Source organism: Panthera uncia (genome assembly GCF_023721935.1).
Source record: "Panthera uncia isolate 11264 chromosome C1 unlocalized genomic scaffold, Puncia_PCG_1.0 HiC_scaffold_3, whole genome shotgun sequence".
NCBI lineage: Eukaryota > Metazoa > Chordata > Mammalia > Carnivora > Felidae > Panthera > Panthera uncia.
The window spans coordinates 3,691,319-3,710,928 of record NW_026057584.1 but is presented as its reverse complement, the minus strand read 5'-3'; the positions used below and the strand labels follow the sequence as shown (position 1 = coordinate 3,710,928).

General features: G+C 55.4%; 1 protein-coding gene across 3 annotated transcripts in view; it reads left to right on the top strand.

Annotated features, from left to right (window-relative positions):
- Nucleotides 1–11,910: 11,910 nt before the first annotated feature.
- The window catches only part of MLPH (melanophilin), a 45,348-nt gene continuing 37,648 nt past the window's right edge, over nucleotides 11,911–19,610 (top strand). For all 3 annotated transcript variants that reach the window (XM_049614612.1, XM_049614610.1, XM_049614611.1), the window contains exons 1-2: nucleotides 11,911–12,133; nucleotides 16,064–16,194. In XM_049614612.1, coding sequence (XP_049470569.1) covers nucleotides 16,085–16,194 — 110 coding nt within the window. In that variant the 5' untranslated portion in view covers nucleotides 11,911–12,133; nucleotides 16,064–16,084. The remainder of the gene's footprint in view (nucleotides 12,134–16,063; nucleotides 16,195–19,610) is intronic.

Below are 19,610 nucleotides of genomic sequence, written 5' to 3'. Positions count from 1 at the left end.
CGGTGGGGCGCCTGCATGCTTGTGAGGGGCTCACCCTCCAGCAGAAACCACATCCCTGCCTTTAATTATGCATTGAAGTTAAACTCCCTGGAAGCTTGTTGGCCGTGCGGAAAGCCTTGAGGCCCCAGCCAGGCCTGGATTGGGGGAGGGTACCCGGAGGGGGAGGTGGGTACAGGGGAAGGAGTTGGGCTAGTGAGAGAAGGCATCCACACTGCATTGGAAATCTCATCGCTCAGCACAGGGCCCTCATTCCAGCCGCAGGGGGACCCATCCACGCTGCACAGAATTCTGTTGAAGGCTCACCTGTGCCCTCTGAGCCCAGACGCCAGAGCTGGGGAAACAGTCCCAAGGTTAAATGTGGGCAAGCTGAGGCCACCACGGGCAGGAGTGTGGGCCCCCACGCCAGCTGGCCTTAGGAGGATGATGGCCCCGCTCCTGCCCGCCCACCCCTTTAGAGCAGGGCTCCCTCTGTCCCTCCCCAAGCTGCCATCCGGGGCAGGAGGCTGTGTGCCAGTCCTGCCGCTGTTGGGGATCAGCCTTGGAAGATGCGTCCAGCCCTCGGCAAAGACAGACCCATGGTGAGAACGCAGGAAGGAGAGGCAGGGAGGACAGACGTCCCCGTGTGATGAGCACCGTCCTAAGGGTCTTTAAAATCCTCGAATGGAGCCAGGTGCCAGGAAGGTAGGGCAGGTGCATTCCTACTCCACCTGGTAAGTACTGTGCATCTTAGACAACGCCCGCCCCTCCATTTAGTGCCCTCTCACATGGGGACAGCTCTGGTACCTTCCTCGTGGGAGGCTGTGCGTATGGACTGTGACCACGGGGGTAAATCCTACAGAAGAGCGCCTGGCACTCAACGAACTGACCCCAGCCTTGCAGCACAGTGAGGCTGACAGTCTCCTCCGAGATGACACAGCTAGGGTGACATCCAGTCTCCCAATTCGGACTGTTGGTGTTTTTATAGACTGATGATTTGTAATCGACTGTCCTCGATGTGAAATGAAAGCATTTCTCTGACACCGATTTATGAAACATGTTTACGACAGCTGCGTTCAAATCCTCGTCAGGTCCTTCCGACCTCGGATTCATCTACGTACTCCCACCTGCTGTCCTTGTCCGTCCCAGAGGCATCCCTGGATCTCGGTATGGTGGGGATTTCGTGCTGTGTCCTAGACATTCTGGTTATCGTGTTAGGAGACTTGATCCCAACGAAATGTATTTCAGCAGATAATCGCCCGGCTTCTGTTGAGGTCGAACTTGCGGGCGTCAGCTCCAAGGACGGCTTAGTTTTTGGAACACACGCTGTGTCATTTAGGTCCGCTTCATTCTTCCCGTGCTGCTGGGGCTGTGGCTCCATCCCTGCAGGTGTGGTCCCCGGGGGCAGAGGTCACTGGGCCCGGGTGTCCTTACATCACCAGGCGGAGGGCAGTGAGACACATGGCTCCTGCGGCTGCAGGCAGGCGGGCCCCCGGGGGTCTGGCTGTGGAGGGGCCGGGACAGTCGCGGCTGCTCCCAGATTGGCCGGCCTGCTGCAGCCCGGTGGCTGAGCGGGGCTGGGGCTGTTCACTGAGTCTCTGTTGGGTTCCCCTTTCCCAGCCTCTTGGCCAGAGAAAGTAGGCTTTTTGAGATTTTCTTTTCATCTCTGCCTGTTGGAGGTTCTGACTACAGGTCTTTCTGGCACCCAGATAAAATGAAAACCCAGCGAACATCATTCCTCGGGCCCCGAGATCTCCGGCCTCCACCTTCTTGCAGCCTATGTTTTGTCCACGGTGAACTCAAAATCATTTTCAGGGGGTCAGGTTATTTTTAGAATAGAGGAACCGGGGAAAGGAAGTCCAGCATCATTTTTCCAGAATCAAAATCCTAAGTCCTTTATAACCACACGTTCCAAATCTTCTCTCACCAGGTCCCACTAAATACCCCCAAATACACACTAAATACCCCCAAATAGTTCCACGGGGCTGGCTGGTCTTCTCAGGGGATGGTTCCGGATAAAGGGCTCATCGTCAGTCGGATAAAGTAAGATCAGCCTTGGCGAGAGGAAGCCCGTGCTGCTGGACCCACGGTGCAGACCTCCAGGTGACCAGGGACAGAGGCTGGCCTCTGACGGAGGATGAGTCCCCAGCACACCCACTGGCTCAGCGTCTCCTCTGCAGGGGACGGCCTCTGGTGAGCACTGATCTGAGATAAAAACGCAAACGTGGTGCCCACTCCCATCTTGGATCTTGGGAGAGACACGTGGCTCCTCGTCTCGGATCTTCCCATCTTCCTTCCTCTGGTTCCCTGACCAACCAGAGAGGCTCGCACCACAGCCCGGACCTGCTCAGCACCCTCCCGTGCTTGCAGCCCAGCTCAAACCTGTCAGCCTTCCAGGTCACTTGCTAACTGGACTGGAGCCCTATTCCCACGTGAGGCATCTGCTGCCTCCAAAATCCAGAGTTTCGTCTAATGCTGGTGGCTCTGTGTCTGCCGTGGGGATCGCGAAGGGAATATCTTGCCGTGACCGAGAAGGCATGTCCCAGCATGCTCTAGATCACTGGACCCCTAAAAATCCCCCCAAAGTTGCGCACCCCCGAGTCTTACAGGATTTGCTTCCAGTTCCCGATACTCATGTCCTACCCGGGCAGCCAGCCTCCCCGCCGCTCCCGATGTGCCAGGTCGAATTAGAAAAACATCAGTACGTGGGACAAGCATGCTCAAGGTTCCTGAGGATTCTATGAAGACGCCGATCAGAGAGTTAGGATTGCCCCGAGAGAGCAGAGAGGAGACGCTACTTTCTTCCTATGTGAAAGCGAACTCACTCCGGATCCTCTTTCCTGATGACGATGTGGAGGCTCCCTGACGAGTGTCAGCCCAGAGTCCGCATCCAGTCACCCTCTTAAGGCCAAGCATCTTCCTTCACCCAGTACACAGTTACTCTGCCAAACAGCCATAGGTCCCTCCGGGGGAAGGAATGTGGGATATTCACGGCATATATTGTAATGACCTTGCAAGGTCTGTCCTCCAGGGGCCCGGCTTCTCCTTGGGTCAGCGGGCTCTGGGTCTGAAAACTAGTTTCGATCTGGAAACTGGAGGGGATTCTGATTTTTCATTGCAACATCTGATATCAGCCTTCTGTTTTTACTAGTTCCTGGCTTCTTCCGCATAGACCAACCCAGCAATGTCCTAGCTGGAGCCTCGTCTTTTGCGTCCCGAGGAATACCACGGTCTATTAGCCAGCCCCATAGATACCAATGGGCCAAGGGGCCGTGGTCGCCTTTCTGGATTTTCTGCCATTATGGCAACTCTGCCCGCCTTGCCTCTGACGGTTGAGCACCTCCACCTAAACTCCGTTTGACGATCCTGACACCCCTTGACACTAGGGAGTGAAGTTCCACGGCACAATCTACTGTCAACATTGACAGCATTGAGCACAGCCAGTACTGAGTTGCCCAGAAACGCAAAACCACTCCTCAGAGGCGTGTTCCTTACTGTCTTGGCGAGAGAAGTGTCCTCCGGGCCTCCCGGGGAACACAGTCAAGTGATAGAGCCTTCAGCCTCACATGATGGATTCCTTCCCGCATCTCTACTTGCCCAAACCCTCTCCGCTCTTTCTCGACACTCTAGAGAGACAGCCTCAGCACGACACCTCGCCTACAGCATCTGGATAACTCCCAAGTATGCCTGCTGGGAGGTCAGATCCTGAGACACGGCCACACTCTGCCAAATCAATAAACCCAGTTCATTATCTTCCAGTCTGCCCCACACATTTCTTCTGTCGCTCAGTGACATATACAAGCCGGGACCTGCGCTCCCATCCGCGAAGAGGCCGTTTACGCCCAGAGCAGGAATTTTGTTTCCTCACTTGGGCTTCGCTGAGACCTGGCCCTCGTCGCTGGCCTAGAGGAAAGAAGGACAGACGGGGACAGGTCTTGAGAATGGCATCCTGTTGTCGGACAGCTACAACAGGTGAAGCTGATGTCCAGGCACCAGCTGGACCAGAGGCTGCTTCTTCATGCTCAGAGCGTTCTGGGGTATCTGGGTGTTCAAGCTCAGACTCATCCACCCAAACGTCCCCGTCCCAGGATGCCCCCACTGCCCTATGAAGGCCCTGGCTGCACCACAGAAAACCTATTCAGGGCATTCCCTCTGTAGCTGTGGCACACATTTGCCAGATATCGGTATCAGCTGTCCCGTGAAACCTGAATTTCAGAAAAAGACCGAACATTTTAGTAAAAATAAGTATGTCTCGTGAAATATTTAGAACATACTTATACTTGGGGAAAAAAACAACTGTTTGCTGTTAACCTAAAATTGAAATTTAACTAGGCAGCCCGAATTTAATCTGGAAACCCTCCACTGGCACCCTTACATTAAAAGCTGGGTCTGATTATCAGCACAGGCTGCCCAAAGGTGTCAAGAGATACGGATTTCTTTCAACAGCATCACCTGGAGGCCCTCTGGCTTTCCCAGTATGTCCTGAGAGACACCTGTACCTGCCGCTTATTTCTCAGGTTTGCGTTAGGGTTAGGGTTAGGGTTAGGGTTAGGGTTAGGTTGCATTAGGTCTGTATTACAGTTTTTAAATGACTTTAAATACCTGAAAATTCTAATCGAGTGTCTCCGAAACCCTGAACTGCATTTACAAAACTAATTTCAGGGGTGCCTGAGTGGCTCAGTCAGTTGAGCGTTGGACTCTTGGTTTCCCGTCAGTCATGATCCTGGGGTCATGGGATTGAGCCCTGCTATCGGGCTCCGCACTAATGCGCAAAGATTGCTTGGGATTCTCTCTCTCTCTCTCTCTCTCTCTCATTCTCTCTCTCTCTCTCTGTCTCTCTCAAAATAAATAAACATTAAAATAATAATAATTATAATTTCAAAAGCGGTGACCTAGCCCATGCTCCTGGGCAGGGGGATCTGAGCCAGTTTGGAAGGTTAACTTGGGAAGGGTGGAGTTCGAAAGGGAAGGCACAGAAGCAGGTGGACATCAGGTTTCCACCCTGGACCGAAGGCACATCTGTGCTCTAGGAAACAAGTGTGCCCATCTGGGCTTGGGGGGCAGGAGCTCTGGGAGAGGGGGCCGGGCATTTGAACTGGCTTGGGGTGCAGGTGGCTGGTTCACGTGAAGACGGGTGAGCATGGGCATAGGGGAGGGTGGGGCGAGGGTGAGTGGGCACAGGGTGGGCTGCAGAGTGGAGGGAGGACGGGGTGAGGGGCCGCGGGGCTCTTGCTCCTGGCTCTGGCTCGCTCTCCGGTTGGCCCTGACCTCGGAGCCCTTGCTGGCTGGTGGCGGGATGACCTGAGGAGGTTCGGGGGCAGCGGTTCAAGGGAGTCAGCGGGTGACAGATTAGCCACACGGCCGATGTTCGGGAACATTCGTTACAAGAGTGTAATGTGAAGTATGAAGTGCAGCTCATGTGGTCGAAACTGAAATTAGGTCACTCCGAAGTGTGGACGTGAAGAAGAGGTGGGGAGAGTTGGGGCGCCTGATGTAACCATGGTGACGCGGGAAGGGGGGGGTCACGGCCACCAGATGTCTCGTGGTGCACGGTCAGGGGCTCCCCGGGCCGCCCCCGCGCTTTGCTCCAGCAGGTGAGCCACAGAGGGGCTCTGGCTTTGACGTCCTGGTCTGTTCCTCTGACCGCACTGCCCGGGCGCAGGTGGCCTCCCCTGCGGTGCTGGTGCCCCGCCGGGCTGCGCTTCAATCTGGTCTCCCCTCTCTGACGGTGACAACTGGCCCGGCGTCTGGGCTTCCTCACCTGCTCAGCCCAGGTGGTGCCAGCAGGCGCCCCACACACGTAGTCAGGCACCCACGCTGCCCGGCACTCGGCGGGTCTTCAGGGAGGACCGGCCCTCCTCCCTGCGGAAGGGGGTCTTGGCACGAGATAGAGCATGCAACCATATGGCCCGGTTTCTTTCCCTTCCATTTGAACCACTTCTGCTCCGGGCCTGAACCCCTGGTAGCAAGAGCCCCTAACTGAGCTCGTCCAGGGAAAGGCAAGTGTTCACTGGCCCGTGCCTCACATGACCTGAAGCCTCCAGAACCCCGAAAGCCTGAGTGGTCTGACGGTTTTAGAGTCACGGGCTTCGTTCCTCGGGCGACTTCTCTCTCTCTTCGGCCTGGGCCTCTCTGGCTGCTTAGAGCTTCCTCCCAGCAATATCAAAATCTAATTCCTTACGTGTTCTGATGAGGAAAAGCACATTGCCTAAACGAATTTGCGAATCCTACGTTTCTGAGCCCTTGAACACGGGGTAGGAACAGGCAAATGAAATCCTGTCCAGCTTTGGGTAGAAGGAAACTGTTTCTTGCCCTCTGACCTCCTTCCTGGGGAGAGAAAGCAAGGACGACCTCGGCCCAACTCAAGATAGAGGAGGAGGAGGCTGAGCTGGGTTGGGGCCCGGGATCTCCCAACACTATAAGGGCCGGGGGGCGGCAGAAGCAAGAGGAGAATGTCGGCCCCTTCCCAGCAGACCCCTTTCCCCAGGAGGGCGCCGTGGGCACTGGGTGGTAGGGGCAGAGCTCTGTTTGGAAAATGCCCATCAGTCAAAGTTAACGACCAAGGCATCATCATCGGCAATGACACGGATGGAGCTGGAGGGTATCACGCTAAGTGAAATAAGTCAGAGAAAGACAGATACCATTTGATTTCACTCACATGTAGAATTTAAGAAACTAAACAAATGAGCGCAGGGGGGAAAGAAGAGAGAGAGGCAAACCAAGAAACAGACTCTTAACCACACAGAACACCCTGCTGGTTGCCAGAGGGGAGGTGTGGGGAGTCGGGGGGGGGGGGGGGGGGGGGGGGGGGGGTGGGGATCAGGGAAACAGGTGCTGGGGATTAAGGAGTGCACCTGTCGTGATGAGCACCGGGTATCGTAGCAAAGTGTTGAATCACTACATTGCATACCTGAGACTAATATTACACTGTAGGCTAACTCACAGGAATTTAAATAAAATCTTTCTTAAAAATCAAGGACATCACCAAAACATCATTCTGACTACCGGTTTATTCAACAAATAGTTCTCAAAGACCTACTGTGCACCAGGCACATCAGAGTGAACATGCCGGTCCTAGTACCCTCAGAGACTGGAGCAGGGGAGCCCAGACGTGAGCCAGGTCCCCACACACATGGCAGGTAAACTACATAGGGGAGGTTCTGCAGGAACGTGCAGGGAATAAGGGCACCCCATGTGGAGAGGGCTGGACGCTCCGAAAATGCTTTTCAGAGAGAGGGGTGTTGAGCTAGGAATGAAAAAGGGAGAAAGATCAGACCAGGGGAGGGGAGGGGAGGGGAGGGGAGCCATCCAGGGCTGGAGCTCAGAGAGCAAGGGGGGAGGGCGGGACAGCTCGGAGACAGCAAACGGGTGTGTCACAGAGGTCAGGGTCAGTGTGTGTCCCCAAAGGGGGGGGGGGGGGGGCAGTCACGGGGCCCTGTGCACTGAAGAGCTGACTGAAGCAGGGTCAGGTGACACCGCCTCGAAGTGATTCCCTGCCCGGTCCCCACAACCACAGAGCCCAAAGAGTGCTTCCAAAAAATGGGATTTTCCCCAACTTCTCAGATTCGTAAAAGAAAAATGAAGTCATTCGGTACCTGATGAGAACATGTTTTCCTGTAACATACAGGTGGTTTCCTGAACATGGCTGGGGTTTGGGGCCCTGTTTCATATGCGTTCAGCTTCCTGTAAGTTCACCTCCAAAATTCAGTTGCCTCTTGCTAACCCAATGCCGACCTGGCCCAGAGGATTTAGACAGGGGAGAGCGAGGGAAGGATTTTAACGGCTGCCTGCAGCGACCTAGAGGACCCGGGAGAGGCTGTGGGTTGGGGACAGCCAGCCTTTCAGCACAAATCCTGGACCCTGCCACCTCGGAGATGCTGTAGGGTGCTCCCTGGTAGGCCGCGGACCTCCTTCCCCCTGGAGCCCCCTATCTATGAGCAGAGATCAGGCTCAGCCCAAGCCCAGGCTTCAGCGAAACTTGCCTGCGTGGCTCTAGCCCTGGAGAGGTGGGGTCTCCCCAACTGTGAAATTCAAGGATCCTTTTCTGAAGGCCGTCTTCCATGTTGAGCTTCCTGCGGGAATGGCCCAGACCCTAATGCTTCCCTGCCTGTCAGGCCTGCCCCGACGTCCCAGCAAAGGCAGGGTCTCCAGACAGCCACCCCTAAGACAAGGAGGTGGGGAGGAGGCCTCTACTGCCCTCTGGTGTCCACCCATCAACCAGATTGCAGAAGAGTCTGATGGCTCCGTGGGCAGCTCACTGCTAGAGAGGTAAGCTGTCCCTAACCCACTGTGTGACCTCAGGTATGCACCGCCCCTTCTCTGTCTCTAAGAGACAGAAAACACTAGTTCAGAAAGATACAGGCACCCCTAAGTTTACTGCAGCATTATCGACAATAGCCAAGATACGGAAGCAACCCAAGTGTCCATCAAGACTTGAGATGGATTTCTGCAAGGTGGTGTAGACAGACAACGAGCCATAAAAAGGAATGACAGCTTGCCACTTGTGACAACACGGATGGAACTAGAAGGTATTATGCTAAGGGACCTCAGTCAGACAGCATGACACAAATACCATGTGCTTTCACCAGATGCGGAATCTAAACAGAACGAATGAAGAAGCAAAACAGGAACAGACTCACAAAGGCAGAGGACAAACTAGTTGTTGCCAGAGGGGAGGGGATAGGGAGATGGGCAAATGGGGGAAGAGGAGTGAGAGGTACAAAGGTCCAGTTAGAAAATAAGTTAGTCACGGGGATGGGGGTACAGTCACACTATTGTAATAGCCTTGTAGGGGGACAGGTGATAACCACACTTACCGTGGTGAGCACAGCATCATGCATAGAATTGTGGAATCCCTGTGTCGTACACCTGAAACGAACAGGACATTGTTGGTCAACTCTGTCAATCGATCAATCAATCGACCAAGAGATAGGATTAAACCACAGAGCACTGAGAAGGAGAAAGCCAGCCCCAAGCAAGTGAACAAGGAAGGATAGTCACAGGGGCAGGAGCAAAATGTCAGGGAACCAGAGGGTACCACCAAGGGCACACTGGGAGCCCTGAGAAGCTGGGAAGGGGTGGGGGTGGGCGGAGTTCCAAAGGTGAGGCCCAGATAAGGCAAGAATGTTGGGTGACGACAAACAACCGAGCCCCAAGATCCCGGCCAGAACCCACCAAGCGCCACTGCTGAGCTCTCTCTCTTTGCTTCCCTGTCCTCTCCTGGTTTCCCCTAAATAGCTAAAGTAGGAAATCAAGGTATTCTCAACTGGATCCTACGCTCCAAAGGATATTATTGAGACGACTGGCGAAATTTGGAAGGGTTCTTGTGAGGAGATACGGCAATGGATCACGATTTTGCCAGTTAGACCATTTTTGGAGGAAATTGCCCTTGTTTGTATAAAATACAGACTAAAGAAAAATCATGTCATCAACTCACAAATGGAGGGGAGGAGATCTTTGTGCGATAGTTGCAAATTTCTCTAATTTTGAGATTGTTTCTACAATTAAAAATATTTTAATTCTAGAGTTTCCTTGTAAAAATTGCATACATTCTTTGACTCCACGATTCAATTTTAGGATTTTATTCTATAAATATATCGGTATAAATATGTATGTACCATGATATGTATCATTATAAATATGTCAATGATATGAAGTATTGTCTACAATATCTACATGACAGAATTTTTTTGCATAGCAAAAAATCAAACATTGGCTGTCCATCAATAGGAGAATGGTAAAATAATTACGATAAACTCATGCAATGAATACTCTGCAACAATTAAAAAGAATGAATTTGGGGGACACCTGGGTGGCTCGGTCGGTTGAGCATCCAACTTTGGCTCAGGCCATTATCTCACAGTTTGTGAGTTCAAGCCCCGCCTCGGGCTCTGTGCTGACAGCTCAGAGCCTGGATCCTGCTTCGGATTCTGTGTGTGTGTGTCTCTCTCTGCCCCTCCGCGACTCGTACTCTGTCTTTCTCGGTCTCTCAAAAATGAATAAATGTTAAAAAAAATTTTTTTAAAGAATGAATTGGGTCTATAGCAGTAGCTGTCAATATTTACCAAATATTCACCATATGGCAGGTGTCACCCAAGCGCTTTATGTATATTGATTCAGAACCACCTACTATGTGGATCCCACTGCTATCCCCACCATGTAGACGGAGAAGTGAGCCCCCCCGAGGGGGGTGGGGAATAACATGCCCAGGACATCACAGCTAGAAGGGAATACACCCAGTTGGGAGTCCCAATCTTGCATTTGGATCGAGTCTATGTCCTTTCCCACAACCACAGTAATTCCGGAACAATACACGAGACACCATTAGCAATAATTGCCTTTGGGGAGCGGGGTCGGGAGCAGAAACAAGGGCAAATCTGACTTTTCATTTTATGCCGTTTATGTCCTTTACCACAACTCTTTATCATGTATCACCAAGTATCACTACAGTGCATTTTTAAAAACCCACCCATTAAAATAAAGTATAAAAAATAACATTGAAAAAAACACACTTCTGCCCTTAAGGAACTTACAGTCCCGATGCCAACTTTTAAAGGATTTATTCACTTTACAAGAAATAGTAAAATACATGGTAAGGAAATGAAAAACGTAAGAACCGGCTCATATGGGCTGTGGAAACTGGCTTATAAGTTGCAATTATTTCCAGGGTTTGCACCCCCACCCACCCCACCCCCTCCCCCCACACACACCAGTTGATGATGTTTGGGGAGGGTTCCTATCCTAATGGAGCCCAAGCTCCTGAAATACCCAAATTCACTTGCGGTGCTTCGTGGGCACAGCCAGGTAACCAACCACTCTAACCGGGTCGCAATTTGTGGCTTCTGAAAACTCCTTACGAATCATACCTAATGTGACTTCCCAGTGTTCCTACAAGGTTTAGTTTCCTCTTCTGTATGGAGACGATAGTATCTGTTCACCTAACTGCGCCCATTATGTATCTATTACTCATCCTACCCCCATTTTGCAGATAAGGAAACTGAGTTTCAAAGGTACCTCCTGGCGCAGGGGGCGGTGTACTTTTCATTTCAGAATTTTTTAAGGATAAGAGAGACGGTGGAGGGGGGAGCGCTCTGATGCGCCCAACTCCGGAAGACCGCGGGAAGTTGGGAGCTTCCCTAATTGTCCCCGCGAGTTCCCAAGGAGCGGCGGGGGCCGGGGCTGGTGGCGGCGCTTGGAACCGGAACTCGAAGCGCCCCTGAGCGCGCGCGCGCGGGGTCCTGGCGGGGAGGGTGCGGGGAGCTCGGAGGAGGGGTCCCCTCCACTGCGTCCTCCGAAGGCACCTCGTCTGGTCTGCGCGCCCCGTCTGCTGACTCCGCCCCCAGCCGCGGCTGTGCGACCCGCGGGACTGTCGTCGGTAGGCAAGGCCCGGGTGCGCTCCCCGCGCGGGGCTCCTGGCGCTGTGGGCTTCCCGGCCCTGCCGCGCCCCGGGCAGGATGGAGGGCGGCCAGCGGCAGGACCCGCGCGACGAAGCCCTGGGCTCCCGGTCCCGCTTACCAGTCGGCATTCCCATTTATTAGGCGGTGGCTTTCGGTAAGGCTCTTTCCTGAGCCTCAGTTCGCCCACCGGTAAAGCCGGAGTAAATTGCGTTCGCCTGCAGCATTGGGATGGCAGTTCAAAGTCCCGCGCGCTCCGAGGGCGCGTTCAGACAAGCGGGTCGTGGCGCGGAGGGCCGGGCCGCCGCAGCCGCGTCGCCCCGGCAGAGTCGCCGCAACTCCCGGTGTGGGCTCAACCCTCCCCCTCCCCGCCGCCACCTTTGTCCCGGAGGGTGGCTTGGGGCGCGGAGTCGGGGGCGAGCCTCCGCACCTGCGCCTTCAGCGCCTGCGCCCTTCGCGCGGCACCCGGAGGCGCACCCGGAGCTGGGCGGGGCGGGGCGGGGCTCGGCCCTCGTGACCCAGGCGGGCCCCACCCGGCTGTGGTCCGAGCCCGGCCACCCTTGCAGGTCAGGTGCCCCGTGCCCGGCGCTCCGCGCCCTGCCTGGCCCCCTGCGCTCAACGCCCCGCCTGGCCCCGACTATACTGCCTCGCCCCAGTGTACCCGGACCCGACACCCTGCCTTGTCGCCTTCTTTTCCCTCGCAGGACCGGAAAGAGCAGCCCCGGGGGCCGGGCCAGGGCCTGCACACCCCTGGAAAGGAGCCGGTGAGTGCCGTCAGAAGAGGGCATGTGGAGGCCGGTGTGGCGCCCAGGACTGGGGACTGGGCGTAGGGAGAGTCCGCGGTGACGTGAACAGCCCCACCGGCCCCCAGCGGCTCCCAGGTCTTTGTCCCGGCTAGTGGGGGGGGAGGGGGGCGCTCCCTTTCCACCGAACCGGGCCTCCCTTTCCACCCTGATCAGACCAGCCTGGGTTCTCAACCAGCCCGTTTTGGACAAACGAGTGGTTTCACCCAGAGCCCTGCCGCGGGTCCTCGTGCCAGTGGGGCTGAGGCTGTGGTCAGCCCAGGAGACTCAAGGCTGCATGCCCAGGGGCCCGAGGCTAGCTGATCAAAGACTGACCTCTGCACTGCAGTGCCGATTTGGGGGCACAGAGCCCGGTGATGTTTCGCCATGGGAGAAGGGTCCTGGCCTTCCTCTGGGCTCCCGCAAAGCCCCAGCTTTATCACAACCAAATCACCTTCTGTTTGCCAACAGCCCCCCTCCTCACCCACCCCCACCGCCCATCCACCTGCTGCAGAGATGTGGGGAAGGGTCCGTGGGTGGTGGACATTGCGTAGCCGGCCCTGGTCCCACTATGGGACATTAGCTCCTGGCCTGAGCTCAGCCTCCCGTAGAAATCCACTAGAGCTCCATAGACTTGGACCCCGGTTTCCTACTAACCTTAAGCAGATGCAGAAAACTCCATTTTCAGTTGGGTCGGGCTTTTACATTTTCTTTTTCTATGTGGTGTGTTTTGTAAAAATCTTCTTTCCTTCTGAGAGGTTGCAATGGTGGTGGGGGAGGTGAGGCCCACTAGCCTGTGGCAGGCACCGGTCATGGCTGTGGAGCCCACAGAGCTGAGGCCCAGGGAGGAGGCCAGCTGGTGCCTGAACTGAGACAGGAAGCCGGCTCCCGGCTCCTGGCCCTGTCTTCTCCCACAGCCTCGCCCTGGGACCCGTTCTTGCTGTGGACACTAGAGCTGAGGCTTCAGCCGGACATGCAGAACCCACGTCCGGGTATACATGAGGATTGCCAACGACTTCCCAGGGACCTGAGAGAGCAGAGAGGATGGGCAGGTGGGCAGGCAAAGCTAGAGTGCCACCCAGCGCGGTTGCTGCTGGGGCAACTTGTGCCTGGTGCCCCTTGAGCAGGGGTTGGGGGAAGCTTCTGGATGGAAATGCGCCACTTTGCAGCTGACGAGGGCTGGGGCTTTGGTGGCTGCAAATGGACAGCAAGTCCTGCCCGCGGGAGTAACACCAGCCAGCGTGAGGGTGGTGCTGAAAGACAGGCAAGGTTAACACACGGGGCCCCCGAGTGGGCACCTCCACCTGTGCTCAGGAACGTGCCTGCACCTTTACCTACAGACGCACCAGCTCGGCCTTGACCGTGAGTCAGGGAGCACTCCTGCCTTTGTTAGCTGGGCATTTGCTGAGAACCTTTGACTTGCTTTCCAGTTTTATTCGCTCAGGCGGGTGACCACTCCCAATCGCCATTGTGCTCCAAGGCTCCAAGGGCAGCTGACCCCAGAGGTGGTCAAGCCAAGTGTCGTGTGGGTGGAACCCCGGCCCAGACTTCCCTTTGATTTGGCCAGAACGTGAACTCAGTTCTTTAGCAGACAGAGACGGACACACCATCGAAATTCAGTGGTCTGCATCTGGGGTATCCACTTTATAAGACCCATTCCGCTGTCTTTGCAACTGGTCAACCTCCTTGCCCTAATGGCTTTTCTCCACTGTCACTCCGAACCGGTTCGGGAGGGCTAATGGTCTCAGAGATTAAGACTGTGATTAAATCCGAGCAGTGGGACGGGCAAAACTGAAAGCATTTCGTTTGGGAACCTCGTGACCAAGAGTGATCGGCTCTGAGACAGAACTAGGAGCCTGGTGGAATCCGCCCGCCCCAACACACGTGCCCTGGGAGGTCCCCCCACCACCCCGCCCCTGCGTTAGCCTTCTGCCGTCATGCTTCCCCGTGACTGCTGCGGGTGGAGGGGTTTCAGGAGCAGATCGGGGTCGGGGCGAGCCAGCATGGTGTGTAGTGATGGGAGAGGAGATCGCTGGCTGAAAGGCCATCCCCTCCAATGAGCCCAGCGGGGGGGGGGGGGGGGTCCATGGTGTGGCTGTGTCTGGCTGAGGGACAGCCCACATCTGTGTCCCAGTCGGAGCCAAGCCAGGGCGGGTGTTCGGGACGACAGGGACTTGTGGGATGTGCGTTTTAAACGCTAAACTCAAACATACTCTCCGTTCAGTTTAAGGTAACTTTTTAAACATAGTTTTCAAAAAGCATGAAAAGCCTCTCCATGTCATTAATTCACTACATGGGAAGATTCGGTCACAGTAGATAAAGACCCGTGTCGTGGGCCACTGGCTCTCAATCCCTGGCCATGGTGGGAACACGCTCCCCTGGGGATCCACCCCCCCCCCCCCCCCCCCCCCCCCCCCCTCCCCCCACCCCCCCCCCCCCCCCCCGCACCCACCGCCTCCCCTGGGAGCTGGGTCCGAGCTGAACGTAAGCATCAGAGTAAAATCTTTCAGGTGACGTCGCACTGGGAGCGAAGCACCTGTTGGTTTAGCTGTGCCGGGTGTATGTTATTCAAAGTCTGTTATCACATCAGCTCTGGTTTTAGTAAACACCGCATAGCGAACAGAGGTCACTTCCCTTAATAACTCAGGGTCATGACTGGCACGTTCTGGAAGGTGTTAGGTCACACTTTGTGTAGAAGCAGGTGGGGCCACCGGCCACCCTCTGCCTGCTGGTCTCCCCTATTCACATCTCAGCTGCTCCTGAGGCCTCACCCCCTCGGCAGGCACCCCCCTCATCACAGGTGCCCAGACCCACTGGGTCCAGCATGCATCTGGTCCCCCCGACCTTGGTGATCTTTGCTATCCAAGCTGGGAAACCAAGCCATCATTACAAGCAAGAAGCTTCGGAAAGAAGGAACAGGTGGGGAAGGGGGCTTGGGGGAGACACGTCCCCAGCCTCTGGGGCTGAGGGGGCAGCTCTTGACTAAGTAGTGGCCTCCTGTCCATCCGCTGACCGGCCACTGACCATGCTCTAAGATACTTAGGTGCGAAAAGCGTGCTACTTTCCTTTTGTTTTGCTTTGCTGCCTCACCCCTCGCCGTCTTCCAGGAAGCCCGGAATTGTGTCCCTTCAGAGAGGAGACAGAGTGGGAACTAGTCAGCTGACAGTCACAGCTCTCTCATCTGCTCTGAAAACAGAGCTTCAATGAATGTGCTTCTTATGATACAATTTTTTTTCAAAAATGGCAAAAAAAAAAAAAAAGAAAAGAATAAACTTCAGTCATCTATCAAAAAAGAACTTTTTCATCCAGGTTTTTAAAAACCAGACACTATGGGTTCTAGGGAAACAGCAGTGAATTTTGTTTTCATGTTTTCTTGTCCAAAATCTAAATTTGACCATAAGTGAATATAGTCTGAATGACTCTGGCATATCAGGGCAACTTCTGGATGCACCATTCACAGCCAGCATTGTGCTTGAGGGTGGAAATACTGAGGGTTTGGTGCAAAAAAAATTTTAAGAAATTGGGGTGCCTGGGTGGCTCAGCTGGTTGAGTGTCTGACTTCAGCTGAGGTCATGATCTCGCGATTCACGAGTTCGAGCCCCGCATCGGGCTCTGTGCTGACAGCTCGGAGCCTGGGGCCTGCTTCGGATTCTGTGTCTCCCTCCGTCCCCCTCTCCGTCCTCCTCTCCGCTTGTGCTCTGTCTCTCAAAAATGAGTAAACGTTAAAACATTTTTTTAATTAATAAATTATTTTTCACCAATTTAAGGCACAAGTCAGGGAATATTTTAGTTGAGTGCCATAGGACCTCTGAGGAAGTTTTCATTTTAGATGCTGCCTGGGTGATGGTCACTTGTCATAATTAACCCCTTGTGAAACAAATCAGAGTCCATTTCTATCCTGTCTTATTCCAGGTGTGATCCTCACAGGCAGAGATGGGGAAAAAACTGGATCTTTCCAAGCTCACGGACGACGAGGCCAAGCACATCTGGGAAGTGGTTCAGCGGGACTTTGATCTGAGAAGGAAAGAAGAGGAAAGGCTGGGGTGAGTGTATGAGGCCGAGCCTGTCCCTCCGGTGTCCTCTGGAGGGGGCACCTCCCCGGGACGCTGGGGGTGAGCAGACAGCAGGGAGCTTGGGGGGCAGGACACCGGATGGGAAGCCGGATGCTGGGAAACGTCCTGCTGTCCGGGCTCAGTTCCCTCATAATTAAAGCGAGGGGATCTGACTCCCCAGCCTGCATTCCGGTGCATCCCACTGTGCCCTGAATACTTTTAGTTCATCCTGGTCCAGCTTCAGGTCCCGTCTCCTGAGCCAGGAGATGCTTCAACCGTGGCAGGGCAAGGTGAAGGTGATAAAATACGGAAACACCCGGATGTCAGGCTGGAGGGGTTTTAGCATCAAGGCTGAGTTTGTCTTTCTTTCCAGTGTATTGGGGGGGGGATCCCATCCCCCAATGGGTGGCCATGGACTGAGCCAACACCCTCTGCCATTATCTACTCCTCCCCCACCTCTAAGGCTTAGCTGTGCTGTGTGCTCGCTTACGAGACTTTCCTGGTGTCCGTGTGGCTGGAAGGCCTGTCGAGGAGACACGGGGGCAAGGGCTTCTGGCGAGGGTGGGGCAAGAACGTGTCTGAGAGAGCAGTGCAGGCAGGGGCAAGGCCGCAACGAGAGCGGCTTCTGCGCTGCCAGCTGCGGGCCCCCGGGACGCGGCCAAATGTACCGGGAGGGCAGAACCAGCCAGTCTGCCCACGACTGCAGGTGGGGGTGACGAGGGCGACTCGTGGCCTGAGTGACCCGGAAGGTGCATCGGGGTGGAGCAGGCCTGGGGGAAACCAGGAGAGGGTCGGACACGGGGGTTAGGTTGCCTGTCGGATGCCCGGCGGACAAGAGGGCTCCACGCGTGCTGGCCGCGAGCCCAGAAGGGATGGTGGCATTGTCACCGGTAGATGATACTCGTGTCCGTTTCCTGGGGCCGCTACAGTCGCCACAAGTCTAGTGGCTTCAGATGCACAAATGTCCCGTGGTTCTGGAGGCCAGAAGTCTTCCAGTCACGGTGTCGGCGGGTTTGCGTTCCTTCTAGAAGCTCCAGGGGAGAGTCTGTGTCCTTGCCTTTTCCAGCTTCCCGAGCCCCCTCCCCCCAGCCCTGCCTGTCTTCAGGACCTTCATCACAGCGTCTTCCACAGCCCCCGACTCTGCTCTCCTCCCCTTCTCCCTCCGTCCCTTATACAGACCCGTGACGACACAGGGCCCACCCAGGTAACCCAGGGTAACTTCCCGCCTAAGATCCTTAACTTAACCGCATCTGCAAAGCCTCTTTTGCCATGTGAGGTGACGCGTTTACACCTGGGAACCAGGGACGTGACATTTTTCGTGCGGGAGAAGCATTATTCAGCTGCCCCCGGTGTTTAGGCACCAGACAGGAGGAGACCCCGCAGGAGGGGATCCAGAGAAGAAGGCAGGACCCCCGAGATGACAGAGACAGACCGGGGCTGGGAGGAACTCTAGGTCCCGACATGGGACAGAGGCCACGAGAAACAGACAAGGCACGAAGAGAAACAAGTGTGTTTCTGATCAGCGCCCCCAGGGTCTGTGGGGAGGGGTCCAGGTCAGTGCTGCCAGGCTTCCAGCTGTTTCTCTGTGCAGCCCCCTGCCTTCCATTCTGCCCTGGGCTCCCGGGTCACCCCCTGGGCTTTTGTCGCTAAGACACTTCCACCCTGCTGGCCTCCAGGGATTGTCAGCCGCTCACCCACCCACATGAGACCTGACACCGGGGCCCATGGCCAGCCTTGACCTGACCCGACTTCCGAGTACCAAGCAGGGGTCAGAGCTTTGCACCCACCTGCCCCAGCCCGGCCGCCTGGCTCTGCCAAGGCCCACGATGCCTATGCCAGCAAAACCAGCCCAACCTTTCCCGTTCACAGCACCCTCTTCCCCGGGGAGGGACCAAACCCTGCCTCCAGGCAGCTCAGCTGTTGGCAACTTTTATTTGAAATGTATACAGAAACACAGATAAATGGGACAGGAGGGGAGCCCAGCTCCCCAGGGAGCAGAGGGAGGACCCCACGGGCCAGGTCCCAAGAGGCACCCCGTTTCCCAGAGACCCATGAGCTGGGCAGCTCCTCCTTCATCTAGACGGCTGAGGTGGGTTTTGCAGAAGTCCCTGTGTTTCTTGCATGAAGGTGAGTCCCTTCTGACGTCCGTCCTTCCTTATCTTCCTACTCCTTTGGTCATTTCGCATTGCAAAGAGGAAACGGGCCCGGGGACCTCTCCACACTGTCGGAACCAGAAGGCTCCTACAAGGATGTGGGCTGTGTCACCCCCTATCGGGCGCACAGCCTGTAGCTCAGGCCAGGTCCCCGGGCCAGTTATGGTCAGGGCAACCCCCTGTCTCCTCGTCAGGAGGTGCCCAAAGCCGTCTGCTCAGAAAGGGCCAGGGTGGGGAGTGGGAGGCAGGGCGTGTTGGGGGATTGGCCCGTTCTGCCGTGTCTACTCCGTCTTACTTGTGGTTGGGGACGGGCTTCTTAAACACCCCCCATCAGACATCAGACGGGGAGAGGTTGTACGGGGAACGTTAATGCAGTGGGAGGTTGTGTCTCTCCCAGAAATGCAAGCATGCAGCGGTGTGGAAAGTTTGTGTCCAAGTAACATTAGGTCAAGGGCAGGGACGCCCAAATGGCACTACCGTGGCCGGATCTAGCAGGTGATCACGTTTGGGAAGTAAAGAGTCGTTTCAGGGGGTGCAGGGAGGGAAGGGTTTTTACATTTCTTATCATATTTGATGGTTTTGCCTCAAATACAAAATTAGGATGTTAGTACAAAAGCGGGGTGTTCACGGCATTGTTAAACACGCCACAAAGAGTAAAGCTGCTTCTGTCCGTGAGGAACCTTTCCTCCAGTGTCCCCTGACCCCGGGGTGCCGCAGGACCCAGGCGCGAGGTCTCGAGGCAGGTAGACGTGATGAGCACCATGAGGTCAGAACCCACGGGTTCGAGTTCTGCCCAGACGGGCAATGCTGCCTAGAAATGCTACAACCAGCACAGCGTAAACACTCTGGGTTCCCGATGCCAGAACTCGCTCTACAGAGCCATTAGCTAACATGCCTCACTCTGGTTCTCTGATCTGTGAATCAGTCCTGGGCTGAGCTGAGAAACCAGTCCTCCAATGACCACCAGGTGGGTGGCAGCTTGGGGATCGCGCAGATGGGTTTCTGATGTCTTTGCCATTCCCCCAAAGAGATGCCGGCTGGACAGACAGCAGAGCTGGAGGAACCCGCCACAGTGGCTGACAGAACGGAGCTCATGGGGGAAGAATTATGAAACCAAGAAACAAGCATGTTCGCTAAAGGGAAAGAATTCTCCTGCCCTGAATGTGCCTCAGGTGGGCACAGTGTGTGGGCCTGATTCCCCAGGAGCAGACCTGCCAAGGGGCGCTTTGCTAAACAAGCAGTCCACCGAATAGA